Here is a 21,592-nt window from a genome sequence, read left to right on the forward strand (position 1 = left end):
TGTACCTGCTGGTTTTTAGTGCAGAAGGCAAGTGATCCTGTATATATATAGCTTACACCCATCCACCTTGCATCTATGTCTAGGGAAGGAAACTAGTAAACTATGGAAGGGGAACTGATTTGGGAGTTGCTAGGGCTGGGCATTGCAACTCCTCTTGTTGCGTTTTCTGTCTGTGTGCCAGGTCTCGGGAGTAGGGCCAGTTTTAAAAAAAGAAACACAAAAGGCAAGCTAGACTTTTTAAAGCACTTTTAATATGTGAAAATTACAAAAGGGGCAATATAGGGTTTTCATCACTTTCTTCCAGAACATGTATAAAGCAGCTTTCTCCAATGTGGTGGCTTCAGCTATGGTTGTATTCCCATCAGCCCCAGTCAGCATGGTCACAGATTAGAGAAACTGTAGTGTCCTAAAACAACTAGAGGGTCCCAGTTCAGGGAGGGCATTATCAGTATCAATAGACGGTTTGGGGATAATTAAGAAGGAGAAAGAAAACAATGCACTCTGCTACACAAAGATTTGCGAAGAGGGAAGCTTTCAGCTCAAGCTGGAAACACCAGATTCAAAATGGCCCTGCCAAAATAGATGCAATTCAGATCCTGTCTCTTCCGCAGTCAGGGCAGGACTTCCAAGATGAAGCAAGAGATTCTGGACACAACAATGCCTTTAACTTTGTGTGTATAAAGTTCTTGCAAACGCAGATTTAGGTAAGCACTGTTTGCTCCTCACTGGAAGCTTATCTCCAAGGTCTGAAGCCCAGAGCTTTCTCCAGACCTACCACCTAACATCCTTTTAAGTGGAGTTGTCTATAATCAAACATGGGTCCTCCTGTTTGTTCTGCCACTGAGTCATGCTCCTCCAAGATAATACAGAGCCCCTTCACCCAGCATTGGTAAATAATATCTATGGAATATGTGCAGCACTATTGAGAGGTTCCTCTCAGCTATCTGCTGCCTCTCTGGTTCCTTTGAGTGTTGACACCAGCAAAGAATCCCGTCCCCCAGGGCTGCCTCCAATTTCAGCATTACACACAAGGGCCCTCTCAGCCATAGTAAGGATGATGGGTCTTATTTCAGACAGCTCTTTGAAAGTTGCAGAGAATGCTATTGGGACAATCAAGGGCAGAAACCATCACTCTCCAGGCACAGTGTGACCTAACAACCCCAACCCAGAAGCAGAAAAGGTAGAAGATTTTGGCTTTATAGTATCATAAACACTGATAGCTTCTCAAAATTATTCTTTTCTTAATTACAAAGCAACAGTCAAGCAAAAAGATGGTCGCAGAGGACAATCTTCCAAGTTGGGTCTTCCTTCAAGCTCTTGTTAATGTTGCTGCTTTGGTTTCATCGAGAAGAAAAGGTGACTGGAGGTCTTTGGCTTTCAGGTACTTCTCTAGTCCCTGCAAAAGAAAACGAATTTTGAGCCAAAGGCCACCTTCCCTTATGGGCAAGCTTTCAGAGTTTGCATGACAGTGATGGTCAGGACCAGAGATGAAAGTGGGTGGAATAACCAATGTGGCTCTTGCTTTTGTAGCTTACTTCCGCGGAATATGTCAAGAGGCATCAACACACTTCAGCATACATTCAAGCCAAGGCTAAGCACTCACAGCAGTGGGGCAAGTAGCTTGCAGAGAGTCCTAACCGCCAGAAAAGCCTCAAGGGCCACATTAAATACCCAGGCCTGAGGTTCTCCACCCATTTTAAAATCTAACCACGAATTTTGCCCCTAAGTCAGGGGATTGGGGTATCTGTGGCCCTCTAGATGTTAGAAGCCAACTCCCAGCAGCCTCAGCCAATGGTTGGAAATGTTGCAAATATGAGGTGAATCGCTGCTGGAGAGTCAGAGGGTTCCTCTTGCTGCTGTAACCCATGGGTAGGCAAACTAAGTCCCGGGGACTGGATCCGGCCCAATCGCCTTCTCAATCCGGCCCGCGGACAGTCCGGGAATCAGCGTGTTTTTACATGAGTAGAATGTGTCCTTTTATTTAAAATGCACCTCTGGGTTATTTGTGGGGCATAGGAATTCGTTCATTATTTTTTTCAAAATATAGTCCCACAAGGTCTGAGGGACAGTGGACCGGCCCCCTGCTGAAAAGGTTTGCGGACCCCTGCTGTAACCCATCTTTCAGCCTTTATTTCCTGTCACATACTGATTCTCCTTAAGTCCCTCCTGCCTATTCTGGATTTTAAACCTCTGCAGACAAGGACCTGCTAGGTTGTTAACTCTAAAAGCGACACACATACACTTATAAAACAATCAAAAAGATTTTAATAATAATAGGGAAGAAACTATTCTTAGCTGCTTTTCTTTTTTATTATTCTGACACAACAGTATTTTGTGTTTTTTGTAATTATATGTAACCAGCATCACAAATTCCAAATGGAGGAAAGCCTATATAGCTCTGCGGACTCTGCCACATTTGAAAGACGCTATTGCCTGATCCAGACGCGGGTGGCGCTGTGGGTAAAACCTCAGCGCCTAGGGCTTGCCGATCGCATGGTCGGCGGTTCAAATCCCCACGGCGGGGTGAGCTCCCGTCTTTCGGTCCCAGCTCCTGCCCACCTAGCAGTTCGAAAGCACCCTTAAGTGCAAGTAGATAAATAGGTACCGCTTTATAGCGGGAAGGTAAACGGCGTTTCCGTGTGCTGTGCTGGTGCTGGCTCGCCGGAGCGGCTTCGTCACGCTGGCCACGTGACCCGGAAGTGTCTCCGGACAGCGCTGGCTCCCGGCCTCTTAAGTGAGATGGGCGCACAACCCTAGAGTCGGACACGACTGGCCCGTACGGGCAGGGGTACCTTTACCTTTACCTTTTATTGCCTGATCCCTTATGAAGGGAGAGTTTGCTCATGTGGAGTTTATTCCATACTTGCCATGTTGGCTGAACATTCTTCAATCTCAGGGCTCTTCAACAGGCATAGGCAAGCTCCGGCCCTCCAGATGTTTTGAGACTACAGTTCCCATCATCCCTGACCACTGGTCCTGTTACCTAGGGATGATGGAAATTGTAGTTCCAAAACATACGGAGGGCCGGAGTTTGCCTATGCCTGCTCTACAACATCTCCAATATTCTTTGCACTGGCTCAGAAACAATAACTTATTTCCTTAGAAGCAGATATTGAATCTATAACAGGAGTTCACATAAAATGTTGCCCTCACCTCCCCAAAGTAAGAGACTAGAGGTGAAATCTCACATACAGCGGGTGGTTCATCATCTCCTGATAAACTGAAAAGAGAGAAAAATGAAAATAATGTCTCTCTGCAAACATATGACAAGCCACAGAAAAGAGAGGCAGGCAGGCAGCCCAGGCAACAACAGAAATTGCTCAACACAGCCCGAGGCTGTGTTATTTCATCTGTTTGGTTTTGGTATTTTAAAACTGTAATCTACCATGGGTGCTTGGAAGACAAGTCATATATAAATGAAGTAAACAATAAACAGAAGCACCAGAGCATTAGCCAAGTGTTTTTCCCTTGCCACCCGAATAACTGCAACCAGAATGCATAACTGCAATGTACTTCTATATGCAGGAGATTGGACTAGAAGACGCTTTGGGTCTCTTTCAACCATACAGTTCTATTATTTTATGGCCTCACAAACCTGGGACGGGGAGAAAGGCACCCCAGATCAGAGAGGATGACCCCAATAAGCTTTGATTCATGAACCCTGTGTTTTATTATTATACCCCCCCTTTAAAATAGAACAAAATAAAACCTGCACCATATTAAGAGTTTGGTCACAACACGTGACGTTAACACAACTTCTCCTAATCTAGTGCCTTCCAAATGCTGCAGGAATACAACATCCATCTTGGTGGCTGCAGCAGGTGGCTGGAATCCCGCCCCATCTTGGAGAAAGCTGCTTCATTGCACTCTTCCTCTCTCTGGTATAAACCCCGGAGGGCACAATTTATCTCCACAAGAAGATCTCATCTGCGCTATACACTTAAGGCACTATCATACTACAGTGGTACCTCGGGTTAAGAACTTAATTCGTTCCGGAGGTCCATTCTTAACCTGAAACTGTTCTTAACCTGAGGTACCACTTTAGCTAATGAGGCCTCCCGCTGCCGCCTCATCCTGAGGTAAAGTTCTTAACCCAAGGTACTATTTCTGGGTTAGCAGAGTCTGTAACCTGAAGTGTCTGTAACCCGAGGTACCACTGTACTTTGAACAGCCATGAAACCTGGGAGCTGTGGTTTGCTGAAGCTGCTGAGAGGGGTTAGGAGACAACCCCCCACCCCAATTCCCCTCCAAAAGCACCAATTCCCAGAGTGGTTTAGCAATCGCCAGGGAACTCTGGGAATTGTAGCTCTGGGAGCAGGGAGGGTCTTCTCTGAGAATCCTTAACAAACTACAGCTCCCAGAATCCTTTGGGAGAAGCCACACCTATTTAAAGTAGTATCATAGTACTTCAAGTGTATGGTGTGGATGAGGCCAAAAATCTGTTGCAAGGATGTTAAACAGATACTTAACAGTTAGTCCTGACCAGACCCCCAGCTATTCCCCACTCAGAACTACAGCTCCCAGAGTTTCCTGGGAAGAGGGCTTGACTGCTAAACCGCTCCATGAATTGTAGCCCTGTAAGAGGAGTAGGGGGTCTTCTAACAACTCTCAGGACCCTTAAATAATTCCCAGGATTCTTTACAGGAAGCCATGACTGCTTAAAGTGGTGTGATAACTGCTTTACGCATACTGCCGATGGGGCCACACGCACACAGTGTTTCACTGTGGCAGCATTCCATGTCACAAATTCATCTAGTACTCCCTGGCCCCTTGGGGTAAACTATGGTTCCCTCAATCCCTTGGGGAGGATAAATCGGAGAAGCCTTCACAGACCTTGGTTCTTCAGGTATCCTCTGGCCATTGCCGTTGACAAATCTAGCTCCTGCCTTCACAGCCCAACGGTAGTGTTGGGAGAGGAGTGACCGGCGAGCTGTGATGGGAGTGTCTTTGTCGGCCACATTAGAGTTCTTCAAAGGCGAGAACTCCTCTTCCCTCGGGACCTCAAAGGCTACGAACTTCCTGTTAACAGAAAGGAGAAACTGGAGGCTTAAAATGGGAGTTTCAGTTGTGGTCATGCCTTCCTGAATATGCAGCATGGAGCCATTGAGGCCACGGCACGTTCCAAAATCCAGGAAAACGTAACTTGCCATATCCATGAAAGGAATGCATTTGGAGACAAGCAGGGAGACCTTGCAGCTATTCTCTAAGCTGCCAATTCCAGTTGGACTTGACTGCAAAAGCGAACTAAAGCCACATCCACACAAGACATTTAAAAGCACTCTTGTACCATAGGAACCAGTCTGTACCCTGTGGTCATCATCCGAGGCCCAGGAGGTCTGGAGAGGGGCAAAAGGAGAACAGGGACTTTTCCGTGGTGGCTTTCCGCTTGTAGAAAGCTCTCCCTAGCAAGGCTCACCTGGTGCCATCGTTATGTATCTTCAGGCACCAGGCAAAAACCTTCCTTTTTAACCGGGGCTTTGGCTTTTAACCGCCTATGGCCTTTTAGAGTGGGTAGGATGTTTTAATGTATTTCTTCTTCCCCCCCTCCTCCGGCTTTAATGTATGTACGGTGTGGACTTTTAAAGTTGCCATGCGACTAATAAATTTAATTAATAAACAGATAATTTAGCCACCATGCCTTCCACACCCCAAAAGTAGTCTAAGGGTGCTGACTTCACAGGCCTATAATTCCCAGCACTCTTAACAAAATACAGTCCCCATGACTGTTAAAGCAGAACAATATAAGGGTGCTTTTAATTTATGGTGTGGATGTGAACTAAATATTTCTAGATAGGTGATCTGAAAAACATGATGCATTCAAGCTGGGTCTCTGGATTCTAGCAGAATGCTATCAATATCTATCATCTATCTATCTATATCTATCATCTATCTATCTATCTATCTATCTATCTATCTATCTATCTATCTATCTATCATCTATCTATCATCTATCTATCTATCATCTATCTATCTATCTATCATCTATCTATCTATCAATCATCTATCTCTATCATCTATCTATCTATCATCTATCTATCTATCTATCTATCTATCTATCATCTATCTATCTATCATCTATCTATCTATCTATCTATCTATCTATCTATCTATCATCTACCTATCATCTATCTATCTATCATCTATCTATCATCTATCTATCATCTATCTATCTATCATCTATCTATCATCTATCTATCTACACACATACCTGTACAGTACATTTGGTGTAAAGCACTGCTCAGACAGCTTCTAATAAAGAAGCTTAAAATTTCACTGTTGTTGGTGGAGCCATCATTGTTATTAGGAGCACAGGTGGGATGCGGGTGGCGCTGTGGGTTAATCCACAGAGCCTAGGACTTGCCGATCAGAAGGTCAGTGGTTCAAATCCCCGCGACGGGAATCCTGTTGCTCGGTCCCTGCTCCTGCCAACCTAGCAGTCTGAAAGCACGTCAAAGTGCAAGTAGATCAATAGGTACCGCTCTGGCGGGAAGGTAAACGGTATTTCCGTGTGCTGCTCTGGTTCGCCAGAAGCGGCTTAGTCCTGCTGGCCACATGACCCGGAAGCTGTACGCCGGGTCCCTTGGCCAATAAAGCAAGATCAGCGCCGCAACCCCAGAGTCGGCCACGACTGCTCCTAACGGTCAGGGGTCCCTTTACCTTAATGCAGCCAAATTCCAAACGGTTTTCATAGGAAGCCCCACATATAACTCATGGTAGTAATCTAGAGGCTACCAGGGCACACCATTCTGCCCTGTTACAGCAGCTACAGCTGCACATGTAATTTTCTCATCTACTGACTGCAATAATCAATCCCTCAAAAAAAGAAAATGCTCTAGGGTGCAGCAGGTAAGCGTGCCTGCCATTTTGATTCAGAAAACAAAACCAGAAGCTATCAGAAGTTTGGGAGACACCCTGTGTTGTCACAACCCCTTACCCCGTAGCAGCTGGTTCCATTATCATTTAGCAACCTGATGCGCTCCAAATGTTTTGGGCTGTGCCCCCCATCAGGCCCAGCAGAGGCAGATGGGAGGTGTAGTCCAAAATGGTTGGCAGGCACCAGTTTGGCCAAGGCCAGTTTATTGAGTCTCCCCAACTCCTGCCCCAAAGAACAGGATACACTGAAAGAGAAAAGAGACACATTTGGTACTAACTTAGAAAACTGGAACACATCAAACACAAACTTCTCCAGCTTTATCCCGTTGGGTTTTAGCGGCGTCACCCGATTGCCCTCCTGGTCGACGAAAGGGACTTTCTTGACAGCCACATGGCGTTTCAAGCGGGGCTCAAACTTCCTGGTGGACAGGGAAGGACAGACACATAAGCACACAGGAGACTTCTTCAAACTCTGCTCTGCTAAAAAATGTTGTTGTGCAGCAACAGGGCTGCGCCAGGTCATTCCTTGCACTGCACAGCTGTAAGGCGAAGGAGAGGCGCATTCTGCCTTTTCACTTGCCTGAAATCTACTGCCACAATCAGTTTGATGATCCAGGGTTTCCAAACTATCTCCATGCTTCTTTCTGCATTTCAAAGGGTTGGACCTGGTGGCCCTCCTAACTCTACAATTCTATGATTCTATGGACAAGTTTAATTTAAATGGGGAGGGGGGGTGGGAAAGTGGGAGGAAAGCTTCATCCCCCTGATTATTTTGTTCCCCCACTTTTCTGCAGGAGGGGTGATGTGTTTGACAAACTGCTGGTGGGGACCTTTCTGCTGAGCTGTTTTCATGGAGAAAGGGGGGGGGGACTCTGCATAAGTTATTTTTGGCAATTCGCCAGACACTTCCTGGAAATTTTTGGATAATGATTCACTGGTATATTGGAGTTGTTTCTGTGGGTTTTCTGAAATCTGCCTTTCAAACAGAAGGCAAAGATTTGTCCTAGGACTGTAGTTTAAGAGCTATACGACAGAGGCCGCAGTTTAGGAGAGCATGTAGGTAAGCCGTCTTTTGGGGGGGGGCTGCCTGGATGGTAGCAACCAAGTTTTTTAGTTCTCCTGTTTTTCCAATTACAGGACTACAGTCATACCCTGGGTTACAGGCACTTCAGGTTGTGTTTTTTCGAGTTACGGACCGCTGAAACCCGGAAGTACCAGAATGGGTTACTTCCGGGTTTCGGCGGTCGCGCATACGCAGAACTGCTAAATTGCGCTTTGTGCATGCGCAGAAGCACCGAATCGCAACTCGTGCGTGCACAGACGTGCAGCTGCAGGTTGCAAAGGCTGCGGGTTGCAAACGTGCAACCCGCACAGATCACATTTGCAACCTGAGCGTCCACTGAAATTCCTTTGCATTAGAGTTTCTTCAAAATATGAACCTAAGAAGAGCCCTGCTGGATCAGGCCAATGGCTCCTCCAGTCCTGTTCTCACAGTGGCCGACCAGATGCCTGTGGAAAAGTGCAGGATCTGAGCACTGTCCACTGCTGTGTATTTTCCAGCAACTGATATTCAGAAACATTAATGTGGAGGCAGAGCATAGTCATTGTGGCTGGCAGCCATTCCAAGCTTTATCCTCCATTAAATAGTGTTCATTATAGATTTTATCTTCTGCATGCAGTATTGCTGAATAAAGTGAGTTTAAAAGCCTGCTGAAGCTGCCTGCTATAAAAATGGAAATGCATAGCTTTAAGAGCTATAGAACGGGCAGCCTCTGAAGGTGGTAGACGCTCCTTCGCTGGAGGTTTCCACACAGAGTTTGGATGGCCATCTGTCAGGGGTTCCTTAGCTCTGATTCCTGAATTGCAGGGGGTTGGACTAGATGACCCTTGGGAGTCCTCTACCAAGTCTAAAGCACTATGATTCTACAGCTTCTAACCAGAAAACTATGTAATAGAATTTTAAGGTCATATGTGTGTGTGTGCGTGTGTGTGTGTGTGTGTGTATATATATATATATATATATATATATATATATGCTTTCGTAGACACCCCAACTTTTACACGGGAAGACACCCGAGGACACCAAAACCTGCATATATATATATATATATATATATATATATATATATATATATATATATATGTATGTCTGGAGCAGCACAGGAAGACCTTCCTGAAACCAATTTGACTCCCTGAAACCATTTTGACTCCCAGACTGACCAAATGTTTTCTCTGCAAGGAGGGAGGGGGTGAGGGAACCTTCCCATTGTCTCAGGAAGTGGGTAATTACCATCTCAAAGGAATGGGCAGACTACCAGGAAAGCCAATCAGATAAGGCATTATCAGATAACCTGGCAGACAGGAAAATAACAACATTCAAATTTCTGTTGTAGACCACCTTTTCTGTGATGTATATATGATGTATGGAGGGGTGGTCTTGAGACCAAGGCAGGGAATTTAAAATGTCTATATAAGGGCAGGCACACCTTGGTTCTGGGTTCCTCCTCTCTCCTACGTGTGGGGGGAGCACCCTGTTGCAACAGTTTTAACAAAGATCAGGCTTACTAGCTGCTTTGCTTCTCAATATTTTCTGGTTGGCCTCTGCTATTTTCTCCTACCTATAGGGAACCCACGTAAGGACTCTATATGGGCTCTTGGATACCCCATAAGGGAAAAAAGGGCAGATTTTGTTTACAACAACTAGGAGCTCAGTTTGTCACAATCCTGATACAATGCTCAGAAATGCATGCATCCCTTCCCACTGCAATGATTTCCAGGATGCAGATCCCACACTCATAAACTCTGGAACAGGTCATGGGAAAGTGAGCATGCACAACTGCAGGACTCACTCTGTGACAGCCTTCAGGAAGTCAAGACTAAAGAAGTGATTGCAGATATTCCCAGCGCTGTATGTCAACCGGCCATCCATGTTTCTCCTCTGTGCCGTTTCTAAGGAGATCTCGCTGTATTCCACCACCTGATATACTCCGTCCACAGAGCAAACCACCCCAACTGGCTCTGTGGGGTAGGCTTTTTCCACTACCTTAACAAACAAACAAACAAAAATAGAATTTTTGAGTCAGGTAGCAAGTAAAATAACCGCAAAGAGTGGATCGAGCAGGTGGAGGGGCTGGGTAATTCTTTTTTCTTTCTAAAAATATTTTTTATTGGAATTTTATTTACAACATAACATAACCTCCCCCAATATACAATCCACCCTCATTAAATGTGAACATAACATACAATGAGCATAACATACAACAATACAAACAACAAATAAAAACTTCCTTTATCCTGTATATGGCCTCCTTAATTACTGTATTTTTCGCTCTATAGGACGCACCCGACCATAGGACACACCTTATTTTAGAGGGGGAGAACATTTCTTCCATTTCTCCTGCCGCTTCGCTGAAGGGGCACTGCGCAGAGGGGGAGAATTTTTTTTTCTTGTTCTCCCCCTCTAAAACAAGGTGTGTTCTGTGCGTTCAAGGTGCGTTCACCCAAAGCCTCCGGAGCGCAGCGGGAGTTCCTGCTGCGCTCTGGAGGCTTCAGGCAGCTACCTTGGAAGCCTGGAGAGCGAGAGGGGTCACTGTGCACTGACCCCTCTCGCTCTTCTGCGTTTTGGAGGCTTCGCGTTCCTATTGCTGAAGCCAAGGAGCCTGCATTCACTCCATAGGACGCACACACATTTCCCCTTAATTTTGGAGGGGGGAAAGTGCGTCCTATAGAGCGAAAAATACAGTTACTTCTTATAAACTGTTTCCTTTATGAATAATTATTAAGATTTTTCTAATTATAACTTAAATATCCACAAAGTCTCCTGCAGACATTAATCAAAACAACTCCAGGGATGTATTTTAGGGCACTGTTTTGTGAAGTGTTCTCTGCATTTCCCCCAGGCTTTTTGAAACTCTTGTCTAGTGTGATCTCTAATTGCCTCTGTTAATCTAGCCAGCTCAATATACTCTTAATGGTTTGTCTTGCCATTCCTTTTTTGTTGGCACAGTTTCTTTTTGCCAGTTTTTAGCAGTTAGGGTCCTTGACGCTCCTGTGGCATAGAGGAATATTTTCTGATCTTCTCTTACTATACCTGTGTCCAGGTAATTCTTGATTCTACAGATCAAACCCAATTCTGCTCAGAGGATGCTGGATTCAGAAATTCACATGGTCAATTAACTGGGTGCATATGTTTGCCTGTTTAGCACGAGATTACTTAACTCTTGCAGGCCCAGGAAGTGGGGGGAAAGGATCTCTGCCAGTCACCCCTCAACACCCTTCTAAGATTTTACCTAGGCACTGCCCATAGGTGTTCAAAGTTCATCTAAAAAACTCACTTTTCATGTTTTGTTTCATTTTGCTTTAAGGGTACTTAAAGTTCCATATACTGTCCACCACAGACACTGCCTATATTCAACATGTTTATGGCTCCGAGGCAGGTGGAAGAAATGCAACACATTACATGGAGGCAAAAGCAGATCTAGATTTTTTTTTAAATGCAGTAACAAATGAGGAGGAAGGTTCATTTCAGCAGGGAGGGATTCACCGCTCTGGGATCCCACAGCTAATTCTCCCCTCGTCTCCTCGCTGGCCCAACTGGGACTAATTTAGCCAGCTAGCCCTGGTGATCATCCAATGTTTATTGGATGGATTTCCCCCCTAAATTGATTTTTTTATTCTTGATTTTATTGTTATTTACGCTTTATATCATATTTTATGCTGCTTTTTGTAGCATCAATTAAGTGTTTTAAATTTGTTGTTAGCTGCCCTGAGCCCGGTTTTCTGAACCAGGAAGGATGGGGTATAAATAAAAATAAATTATTATTATTATTATTATTATTATTAATCAGATTCCATCTGCAACCTGCCAGACACAAGCAACGCTTTGGGTTTTTTAAAAAAACCACACCAAATATTGGGGGGGGGCATGTGGAAGGACCAAACTCCCCGCCCCCAATCCACAACAGTTTTATTACCATATTTTTCCGTGTAAAAGACAATGCTTTTTGCTTTAAAAAAGTTAGGCAAAAATTGGGTGTTGTCTTATACACGGATAGTGAATGCGGAGGGGGGACGTGTGATTAATGGCAGCAGCAAGCAGGAGATTGGCAGCGGCGATTGGGCGGGTGATTGGTGGCTGCGGCAAGGCCTGCTGGCGATTGGCTGTGGCTGAGGCAATTGGGCAGGCGATTGGCGGCTGTGGGAAGTGGGCAGGTGGGCTGTTGGTGGTGGCAAGCAGACAGACAATTGGCGGCAAGGTGTGCGATTGCCAGTGGCTGTGGAAAGTGATCGGCAGTGGCGAGCAGGCAGGTGAGCGATTGGGAGAAGTGACCTCCCCCTTCCCCCATGGCTAAACAACTTAATTTCTTAATTTTGGGTTTAAAAAAAAGGGAGGGTTGTCTTATACATGGGCGTGTCTTATACACGGGAAAATACTGTAGTTTAACGAGCAGTATGACTGCATCTTGTGTTGGGGGTACATTCTGGGGATGGCGCATATGCACAAAAATGTGTATACCCGAAGCGCCCCCTTGGAATCACCACTGCATGACCATCCTTACCATCCAAGCAAGGAAAACAGCTTTGAAGCTGGGCTCTGGGAAGCTCCTGCAAAATCCTAAAAAACCTCACAAGAGCCTTCCGGCACTCAGTAAGCAAGTACTTAAAAGCTCTTTCCGTACCCCCGATGCAAAATCAACTTTTAGACTCTTAAGCCTTGCATGCCATTAATTTGGGGGATTTCAGCCAGCTGGCTTTCAGCCACATTAAGGTTTAAACTGGACAACTTAATCGAGCCTAAGATGCAATTGTCCTTTACTTACACCCCAGCTGTGGGTCCTGGGGTACCACAGGGCATAACCATGATGAGCAATGTAATTGTCATTTGGATGTTGAAAGGACCATCAGAAGATGAGTCACCTCTAGCAGAGATGGAGATCTTATCTTTGCTCCTCCTTGCTCATTCTTAACCATGACAGCCCTCCGCCCTGCACACAAGGGAATTGTGCGATCATCCCTGCCCAATGTTTTTTTCTCTGTCACCTTAGCACCACAATCAGCTCCTTTCGAGACACAGAAACCAATGAAGACGGGATCTGCCATTTTGACAAGGATGTTGTCCACACAGTAGACATGGACGTACTGGACGCCACACCGCTCCATGTGCTCCAGGATCTTGTTGTCCATCAGGGCACGGTACAAACCACCGTTGCCATCTGCAACACACACAAGGAATGAGTTAACTACCAAACAGAAACTGGGTAAGGACCAGCACCAACTGGCCAGCATCCATGCTATCAACCACCCACCTCTGCCTCTCACCCGCAATCTCTGTAACCAGTTTTACCACTGCTTGTAAATGTTGGCGGAGGAATGTATAACCAAACAAATGCACATGTAGCACTTGCAATTTAAAAAATATAGGCAGCCCACCTTCGGGGGTGCAGGTCAAAGGGAAAGATGGTTCCCTGATCTTTCAGGCTGATAAAATATGGCCTTACTCTGGCCTTTGAAAGCTGAGATATATATTTTAGGACACATCCTATCCTATTGATTGTAATATTCTGTCTTTTATTTTTGGATTGCAAGCCTGCAGGTAGGGACTATCTTGTTTTGACTATAAGTAATCCGCTCTGGGAGTCTTTAAGGCTGAAGAGCAGGGTACAAATACCACAAACAAACAATTTTTAAAATAAATAAATAAAATGAAACCCATCCTAGAACTTCACAGTGAAGGGCAGGTAAGAGACCTAATAAATAATTATTATAATAGTATGTATTATATGGCATGATTGTATTCTCTATACAATTGTATACAATTGTATTCCCTAAACAGTACAAATATTGAGTGCAATCAGTATATGTAAATGTCTGGCTCACTTAAAGCTATATAGAACCTTTACTCTCAATAACAATGCAACTCACAGGCGGATAATACTTTTATTTTTATAAATCTTCATTATTTGTAAAGGGAATCTTTGTATGAGTTAATACTGTATCATCCCTTCGGACCTGTACTTTAACTCTGTACTTTTGTCCTTCCAAGGTATGGCACTTTCAATCTATTGTTCCCTTTCCTTTTGTTGTGGTTGCATTTAAAAAAATAATAAATCCATTCTGAAAAAGAAAAATGATACAGCTGTGCTGCTACCAGAAAGCTCTGCACCTGCCACATGTGAAGGACTCGCTACACACAATGCCCCTTTTCACTCAAATATTCAAAACGGTGCCAGTGAGAGGCCTTCAGAAGCTCCCAAGCAAGACGTAACACTTTCCCAACTTTAGGAAAGCTGCTGTATACCTGGCGCCATGGCAATCTTCCCTTTCTCTTCCAAGATTGCTTTCCCATCAAATGCCACGGCTGGGAGCATCCTCTGCTCAAACATGATGATGTTGGACTTCTCCAGGTTAAAGTAGTTGTGCTCCTGGAAGAATTTCTCTGTCGGTCCCAAAGTGAACTCACTGGTCATAATGTACCTGCCGGGGAGGCAAACATGGCACTGCAGTTAGAAGCACTGGACAAAGAAACCAGCAGGGTTGGATTCACACAACCAAAGCAAGCAGAGAACGTTTCTTTGAGACTGACCCAGAAACTCCAGCGGGTGCAGAATGCCGCGGCAATGGGGTCCTTCACATTCAGCCAGTGCTATACCAGCTGCACTGGCTCCCGGTGGAGTACAGGGTCAGGTTTAAGGTGCTGGGTTTGACCTTTAAAGCCCTATATGGCCTAGGACCCACGTACCTACGGGACCACCTCTTCTGGTATGTCCCACGGAGGACCTTACGGTCTGCAAACAAAAACATCTTGGAGGTCCCGGGCCACAGAGAGGTTAGGCTGGCCTCAACCAGAGCCAGGGCCTTTTCAGCACTGGCCCCGATCTGGTGGAACGCTCTGTCACAAGAGACTAGGGCCCTGCGGGACTTGACATCTTTCCGCAGGGCCTGCAAGACAGAGCTGTTCCACCAGGCCTTTGGCCAAGGCACAGCCTGACCCCCTCCTTTGGCACTCTTCACAGAACTCTAGCCCAATGGTTGCCATTAATTTGATTCTGAATTGATTTTAGAATGAATTGATTTTAGAATGTATTAATAGATTGTGATTTATGTAAACTGTGTTACTTTTACTGTTGTTAGCCGCTCTGGGCCTGGCCTTGGCTGGGGAGGGCGGGATATAAATAAAAATTTATTATTATTATTATTATTAGTAGTAGTAGTAGTATTTTTGCAGTTGGGCACACCCAGGGCATGACAAGGACAGGCACATGCCTTTCTTTTGAAGACTCAAAAACACAGAAGTAAACAGCAATGACATGCAAAGATCACAACGCAGGGGGAGGGGGGGGGAATCTGTGAAGCCAACCAATGCTTCTACATAGCTCTATCTTTATTTCAGCTATTGTGATATACCGCATTTTTCACTCTATAAGACGCACCAGACCACAAGACGCACCAAGTTTTTGGAGAAGAAAAACAAGAAAAAAATATTCTGAATCTCAGAAGCCAGAACAGCAAGAGGGATCACTGCGCAGTGAAAGCAGCAATCCCTCTTGCTGTTCTGGCTTCTGGGATAGCTGCGCAGCCTGCATTCGCTCCATAAGACACACACACATTTCCCCTTACTTTTTAGGAGGGGAAAAGTGAGTCTTATAGAGCAAAAAATACGGTATTTACACATTGTGGTGTTTAGGTGGTGATATATGACCATGCTAAAAACCAGTTATCGCCCAGCCCCAAACAGAGTCCTGTTTTCACAGGGCCCAGCCAGATGCCTGTGGGAAAACCCCAAACAGGACTGAGAGCCCAAGAGCCCTCTCCCCTCTTGTAGCTTCCAGCAACTGGTTCAGAACCGTTGCTGCCTCTGACTGTGGAGGCAGAGCAGAGCCACTGGGGCTAGGAGCCACTGATGACTCTCTCCTCTAACACGAATTTGTCCAGTCCCCTTTTAAAGCCACCCAGGTTGGTGACCATCACTGCCTCCTGTGGGAGGGAGTTCCACAGTTTAACTATGCGCTGAGTGAAGAAGTCATTCCAGCATTCAGGTTCATTGGATGTCCATGTATTCTAGTATTATGAGGGAGGGAGGGAGGGAGGGAGGGAGGGAGGGAGGGAGGGAGGGAAACTTTCCCCACACCATGAATATGTCATTTTATAAACTTATATTGTGTCACCCCTTAAAGGTAAAGGGACCCCTGACCATTAGGTCCAGTCGTGGCCGACTCTGGGGTTGCGGTACTCATCTCGCTTTATTGGCCGAGGGAGCCGGCGTACAGCTTCCGGGTCATGAAGCCAGCATGACTAAGCCGCTTCTGGCAAACCAGAGCAGCGCACGGAAACGCCATTTACCTTCCCGCCGGAGTGGTACCTTTTTATCTACTTGCACTTTGACGTGCTTTTGAACTGCTAGGTTGGCAGGAGCAGGGACCGAGCAACGGGAGCTCACCCCACCGTGGGGATTCGAACCAACGACCTTCTGATTGGGAAGTCCTAGGCTCTGTGGTTTAACCCACATCGCCACCCGCGTCCTGTGTCAGCTCACCCCTTACCCACCTCTTAAAGTGAAAGGTCCCGAATATGCTTCTCCCTCCTCTCTGGAGGTACTGTTTCAGTTACATGCAAATTTATGTAAGTTTAACCAACTGATTAACATTCAGCTGATTATCTGACAAAGATTTCAGGGGACAGTCCTGATCTTTTTGGAGCTTTGGAAATATCCTAGTTAAATGTTTAACCAGGGGCCGGCAAGGTTTACCTCGCCTGGGCCAGTTCACTCCAGCGGAGATCCCTCCGTGGGCTGGATCGCCCGCCCGCAATTTTCGGCGTCTGCACATGCGCAGATGTGATTCCCGGCGTTACAGAAGCGAGTCCCAGCTCGGTACTGCACTGGTTTAGCACAGCAGGCGGGGACTCGCCAAGTGGCCGGCTCAGCACGGGGGCGGCTCAGGGCCAGTTAAATGACCCCCGTGGGCTGCTTGTGGCCCATGGGCCAAAGGTTGCCAACCCCTGGTCTAAACAGACTTTGCCAATGGAAGTCACACTGCAAACCAAGAAGAAGAAGAAGAGGAGTTTGGATTTGATATCCTGCTTTATCACTACCCTAAGGAGTCTCAAAGTGGCTAACCATCTCCTTTCCCTTCCTCCCCCACAACAAACACTCTGTGAGGTGAGTGGGGCTGAGAGACTTCAAGAAGTGTGACTGGCCCAAGGTCACCCAGCAGCTGCATGTGGAGGAGCGGGGAAGCGAACCCGGTTCCCCAGATTACGAGTCCACCGCTCTTAACCACTACACCACACTGGCTCCAAGAAGAGTGCATCAGATTGGCATAAAACCACCCTGCCACTCAGCAAAAGGAACAACAGCAAAGAATTTTGGGACACCATGTGACCACAAGAGCCACTGGCCAGTGCCTTAAGACCCCAGGAGCCAGCTACCCACCAAGGGACTGTGCAGCGAGTTCCAAACTTATCACCAGCCAGCTGCTCCACTCTGCGGATCCGCTCCGCCTGGATCTGATAGAGGGTCTTACGGCTCGGCAGCCCCACATCATACATGCCCTTCGGGTAAGGCACCCCGAGGCGTGTCCCTTGCCCTCCAGCCAGAAGGAGCACGGCCACCTTGTTCTGGGAGATCTTACGGAGCCCTTGAAGGAGACAAGAGAAAGATCACCGGAGGAAATAGGTATCTCGTTCAAATCACGCTTGGAAGGGACCATGAGGGCCTTCGAGTCTAGTGCAATGCAGGAATCTTTTGCCCAACCCATGACCCTGAGATTAAGAGATTATCAGCTTCAGTCAGGATGGCTGCCCTTGGAGACTGTGCACAGGGTGAGAGGCTCCTTTGGGGGCCTGGAAGCCCCCTACCCGCACCCCAAGCAAGAATCATCTGAAAGAGGCACAGGGGTGATGGTGCAATTTCTGTGGACCCAGCTGCCTTCTTTCCCCTCATCGCTGAACAGGTCTGACAGCTCCAGAAGAAGCTTTAAAAACTGAGGCAATGCCTGGGAATTTAAATTATTTGAAGTACTTTTACTCCAACTCGTAAGCACCCAGAGCAGCTTACGATGACAGTTAAGTCAGTTTCTTCCCTAAGACTTTCCACCAAAAATATACAACACAAAAGGAAAAGGAACTGGGAAGGAGAAGGTAAAAAGCAATCCCAGACAGTACTACAGCGGTACCTCGGGTTAAGTAATTAATTCATTCCGGAGGTCCATTCTTAAACTGAAACTGTTCTTAACCTGAAGCACCTCTTTAGCTAATGGGGCCTCCTTCTGCTGCCGCGCTGCCGGAGCACGATTTCTGTTCTCATCCTGAAGCAAAGTTCTTAACCTGAGGTAATACTTCTGGGTTAGCGAAGTCTGTAATCTGAAGCGTATGTAACCCGAGGTACCACTGTACTTAGTACTTAGAGGCGGGGGACAAAGCCTCTAGTAGCCCTAGGTCCTGATGATGTCAGAGTGTGCTTTACTTCAGCTCTATCTACACATGCCCAGTGGTTCTTTGGTCTTCTAGGCAGTTGGTTGGAATCCTCAGTCCCAAGTCTCTTTGTAAACTGCTCAGAGGTTTTCTGTCAAATAACCAAACAGTATATAAATTTTGTTAAAGGTATTAAAATTATGTAGCACAGGTGCACAAGTACTCTGAATGCAGAACTGGTGTTTGCACAGCACCCAAGGCAAGTTTTGGCCCACCCCAAAGCACACAGCACACCCAGGCATGCCAAACTGTATTTTGCAAACACTGAAGGCTTTGCCAACATGGCGCCCTTCATAAACAGGTGGACTACAACTACCAGCAGCCCTAGCCAAATATTGCCACCAATGGCAACGGGAGATTATCAAGCTGGAGGAAGAAGGCTGGCTTACAGGGGGCATCACTCCTTTAAATGTTTTACTCAACAACAGCATTTTGGGCCACAGACAACGCAAGGGAACAGTTTCCTGATGTCTAAATGTACAATTTCTGGTGGCACAAAACTTATTTTACTGTGTGCGAAAGTTGTGCAATCTTCTTCATTTAGGTTGTTTCTACATGGAACGATGAAGAAGAAAAATATGCCGGTTTATATGTCGTCCACTACAGTACTGTATTCCAAAACGGCCTTTGCCGAGGAAGGTGCAGCCAAAGGGGCCGGTGGGTGTGTCTGTGGATGTATCTGATTAAGTGGGCGTGACCGACCAAGGAAAGGCGGGGTTACAAGAACAGAACCAATAATGTACAGTAGTCCGTTCTCCACACGCCCACTCTCCGAAAATTAAAGCACTAATGGATCGGACCAAAGGTCTATCATTATCCAAACAGGTGCCTCTGGGAAGCGCACGTAGGCAGGCAGGTACAACCACATGCACCCGACCTCCGGCAGTCTCAGGTAGACTACCTTTGCGCCGAGGTTCCACAGCGAGAAGTTAACACAGTAACCCACAACGTTCCAACTGCTTGCTCATCCTCCTCCACCTGCAACCCCCAGAGGTCAAAAGGGCTACCAAAAGCCAGGTCTCTCCTGGCCTTACCCTCTTCCTCCCACTGCTCCAAAGTCCGCGGGTCGCTCCTGCAGACGCTGCCGAAGAACTCTGGAGGGACGGGCTCTATCCGGCAGCCCAGTCTCTCCTGGCGCGGCTCTTCCTCCCGCGCGCAGGCCTCCGCCGCCCTCCGGCAATGCTCGCCCAGCTCCTCGGCGTCCAGTTTCGCCAGCGACTCCAGGAGCGAGTCTCGCTGCGCCGGGTCCAGCTCGCCCCAGAAGCGCAGCAAGTGGGACTGGCCGGCACGCTCCAGCCGCGCCCGGATCTCCTCTTCCAGGCAGGCCATCACCTCCTCTCTCTGCGCTGCTTGCTGAGCTTTTGCAAAGGGGAAAGAGCGTCTTTTTTGCAATTTGCAACAGCTGCAAAACTGTCCCTGGGGAGCGCGCGGCAAAGTTTGTGGAACGTTCCCCGGGAAGAAACGGAACGTCGCCTCCACCTCGTCCCCCTGTGAAGGTCGGTTACTTGCAAGATCCTCTCTTGCAACCACAGCACGGAAACCCGTGTCACTTCCAAATTCCCGCCCCGCCCCCCTTCGCCTGAGTGGACTGATTTCAGGCGTGCGCTCGTCCAACCAGGCAGGGTTCCCCTTCTATTAGCAAGAGGGGGCGGGGAATAAAACAAAATTGCAACTGGTCAAACTTTAAAAAAGCAACTGGTGGGGGTCAGGAGGAAGGAGGAAGGAGAGAAAAGGCTGGAGGAAATTGCAGCCAGCGCGCAGTCCCGCCCCCAGGCATAAGGAACGCCCCCCGCTTCTACGTCCTGTTTCCCGCGAGGATGCAAAACTGTTAGCTGTCTATACTGGGCGCTCGCTTCGAACTTGTTTGTCTGATCTGAAGCGATTCCGCTTACTTGCAGCGTAACGCTGTGCATGTTTATGCATAAGTCCTCCTTCAGCTCGAAGCGGGTTGGGGATACTTCCAGGCTTGCAGCTGGATCCTTTTAACCGAACATGCCAAGGACTGATCCTGGAGTCTTTGGAGGCAAAACGCCCGCTCTGCCCGCTGGAAGTTCCCGGAACGTTTCCAGCCATCTGTCAGGGATGCTTTAGTTGTGAATCCTGCACTGCCACCCTTTAGAGCCCCTTCTCTACCAATCTATGATTCCACGCCTGCCCCCAACGCGGTGAATATCCGTGACTCTCTCCTTTAACCTCCTGCAGAAACCGGAGGCCCTAGCGGAATGGTCTTAGTAACGCCAATCCTCGCCCTTCCCTGGCACACCCACCTGCGGGCTCCACCCCAGGATATTCAAACACAGCACGGCGTGTACTGTGCAAGAAAACGGCCTTGTTCCAGCAGGTTGTCCTCTTTCATAGCAAAGGAACACTGTCTTCCAAAGCCGCCGTCTATGGAAACAGCACTATTTGTCTTTTAGATACCTTTATGCTTGTTTACCAGGTATAATGGGCCCGAAAGGAAAAAATCTGTTCCCTGAATTGACCCCAATGCCTCTTCCTGCTATGTAGTTTACATTACTGTACAAAGGATATTGTAGAGTTGGGAATTGGAAAAGTTCAGAGAAGGGCAACCAAAATGATCAAAGGGGTGGAACAACTCCTCTTTGAGGAAATGTTGCATTGTTTGGGACTTTTGGGTGTATTATTATTATTATTATTATTATTATTATTATTATTATTATTACTACTACTACTACTACTACTTTTTATACCACCCCAAATCTGGAGGTCTCAGGGCGGTTCACAGAAAAGAGACGTGTAGAGAAAAGTTTACCGAAGACTGGGAAAAGTTTGTGGAATATCTGGGAAAATGTGTGTGATGTGCAAACAACGCTAGTGGGGTTTCAAGAAGCACTGTAAAAGTTAAGATGTATTGTCAAAAAGAAATAGAAGGGGGAGGGAAGATAAATGGCAATACAATGAAGGGAATGCGTGCTGAAGAATAACTATGGATGATTACCAGAGAAGCTGAAGGAAATCTAAAATGTTTTTTATTTGTTAAAATTTGGATAAAATTGTATAATTTTGTTGGAAAATTAATAAAAAAATGTTTTTTTTAAAAAGAGAGAAGTGTAGAGAAAAGACAAGTAAACAGGAGACATGATAGAAGTTTTTGGATGGTATGGACTGGAGAAAGTGGACAGAGAAAAGATTTTGGAGGAAGTTGGAGACAGGAATGTTCCTGAATACCAGTTGTTTGAAGCCACAGGAGGGGAGAGGACTCTGGTGCTCTCAGTGCTAGAAACTCAGG

The 21,592-nt window shown here is 46.6% G+C and overlaps 1 protein-coding gene across 1 annotated transcript; it reads right to left on the bottom strand.

Annotated features, from left to right (window-relative positions):
- Positions 1-231: 231 nt before the first annotated feature.
- On the bottom strand, positions 232-20,101 carry UAP1L1 (UDP-N-acetylglucosamine pyrophosphorylase 1 like 1). The gene is made up of 9 exons (XM_081896504.1): positions 19,377-20,101; positions 17,303-17,507; positions 14,171-14,346; positions 12,913-13,085; positions 9,723-9,916; positions 7,152-7,292; positions 4,834-5,019; positions 3,154-3,220; positions 232-1,396 (listed from the first exon to the last, which is right to left on the bottom strand). Exons 1-9 carry the CDS (start codon positions 19,669-19,671, stop codon positions 1,310-1,312), a joined length of 1,524 nt encoding a protein of 507 aa, XP_081752630.1. The 5' UTR covers positions 19,672-20,101; the 3' UTR covers positions 232-1,309.
- Between the last annotated feature and the right edge of the window lie 1,491 nt (positions 20,102-21,592).

This window comes from Podarcis melisellensis, assembly GCF_964234715.1.
Source record: "Podarcis melisellensis genome assembly, chromosome: Z".
Classification (NCBI taxonomy): Eukaryota; Metazoa; Chordata; class Lepidosauria; order Squamata; family Lacertidae; genus Podarcis; species Podarcis melisellensis.

What these genes read in the sequence shown, in the direction of transcription:
- UAP1L1 (XM_081896504.1), bottom strand. Translation starts at nt 19,671, where the DNA reads ATGGCCTGCCTGGAAGAGGAGATCCGGGCGCGGCTGGAGCGTGCCGGC. An exon ending in ACTCGCTGCACAGTCCCTTG is followed by an intron (nt 14,347 to 17,302) that starts GTGGGTAGCTGG and finishes CCTCCCCGGCAG; the next exon opens with GTACATTATGACCAGTGAGT. An exon ending in GAAGATTGCCATGGCGCCAG is followed by an intron (nt 13,086 to 14,170) that starts GTATACAGCAGC and finishes TGTGTGTTGCAG; the next exon opens with ATGGCAACGGTGGTTTGTAC.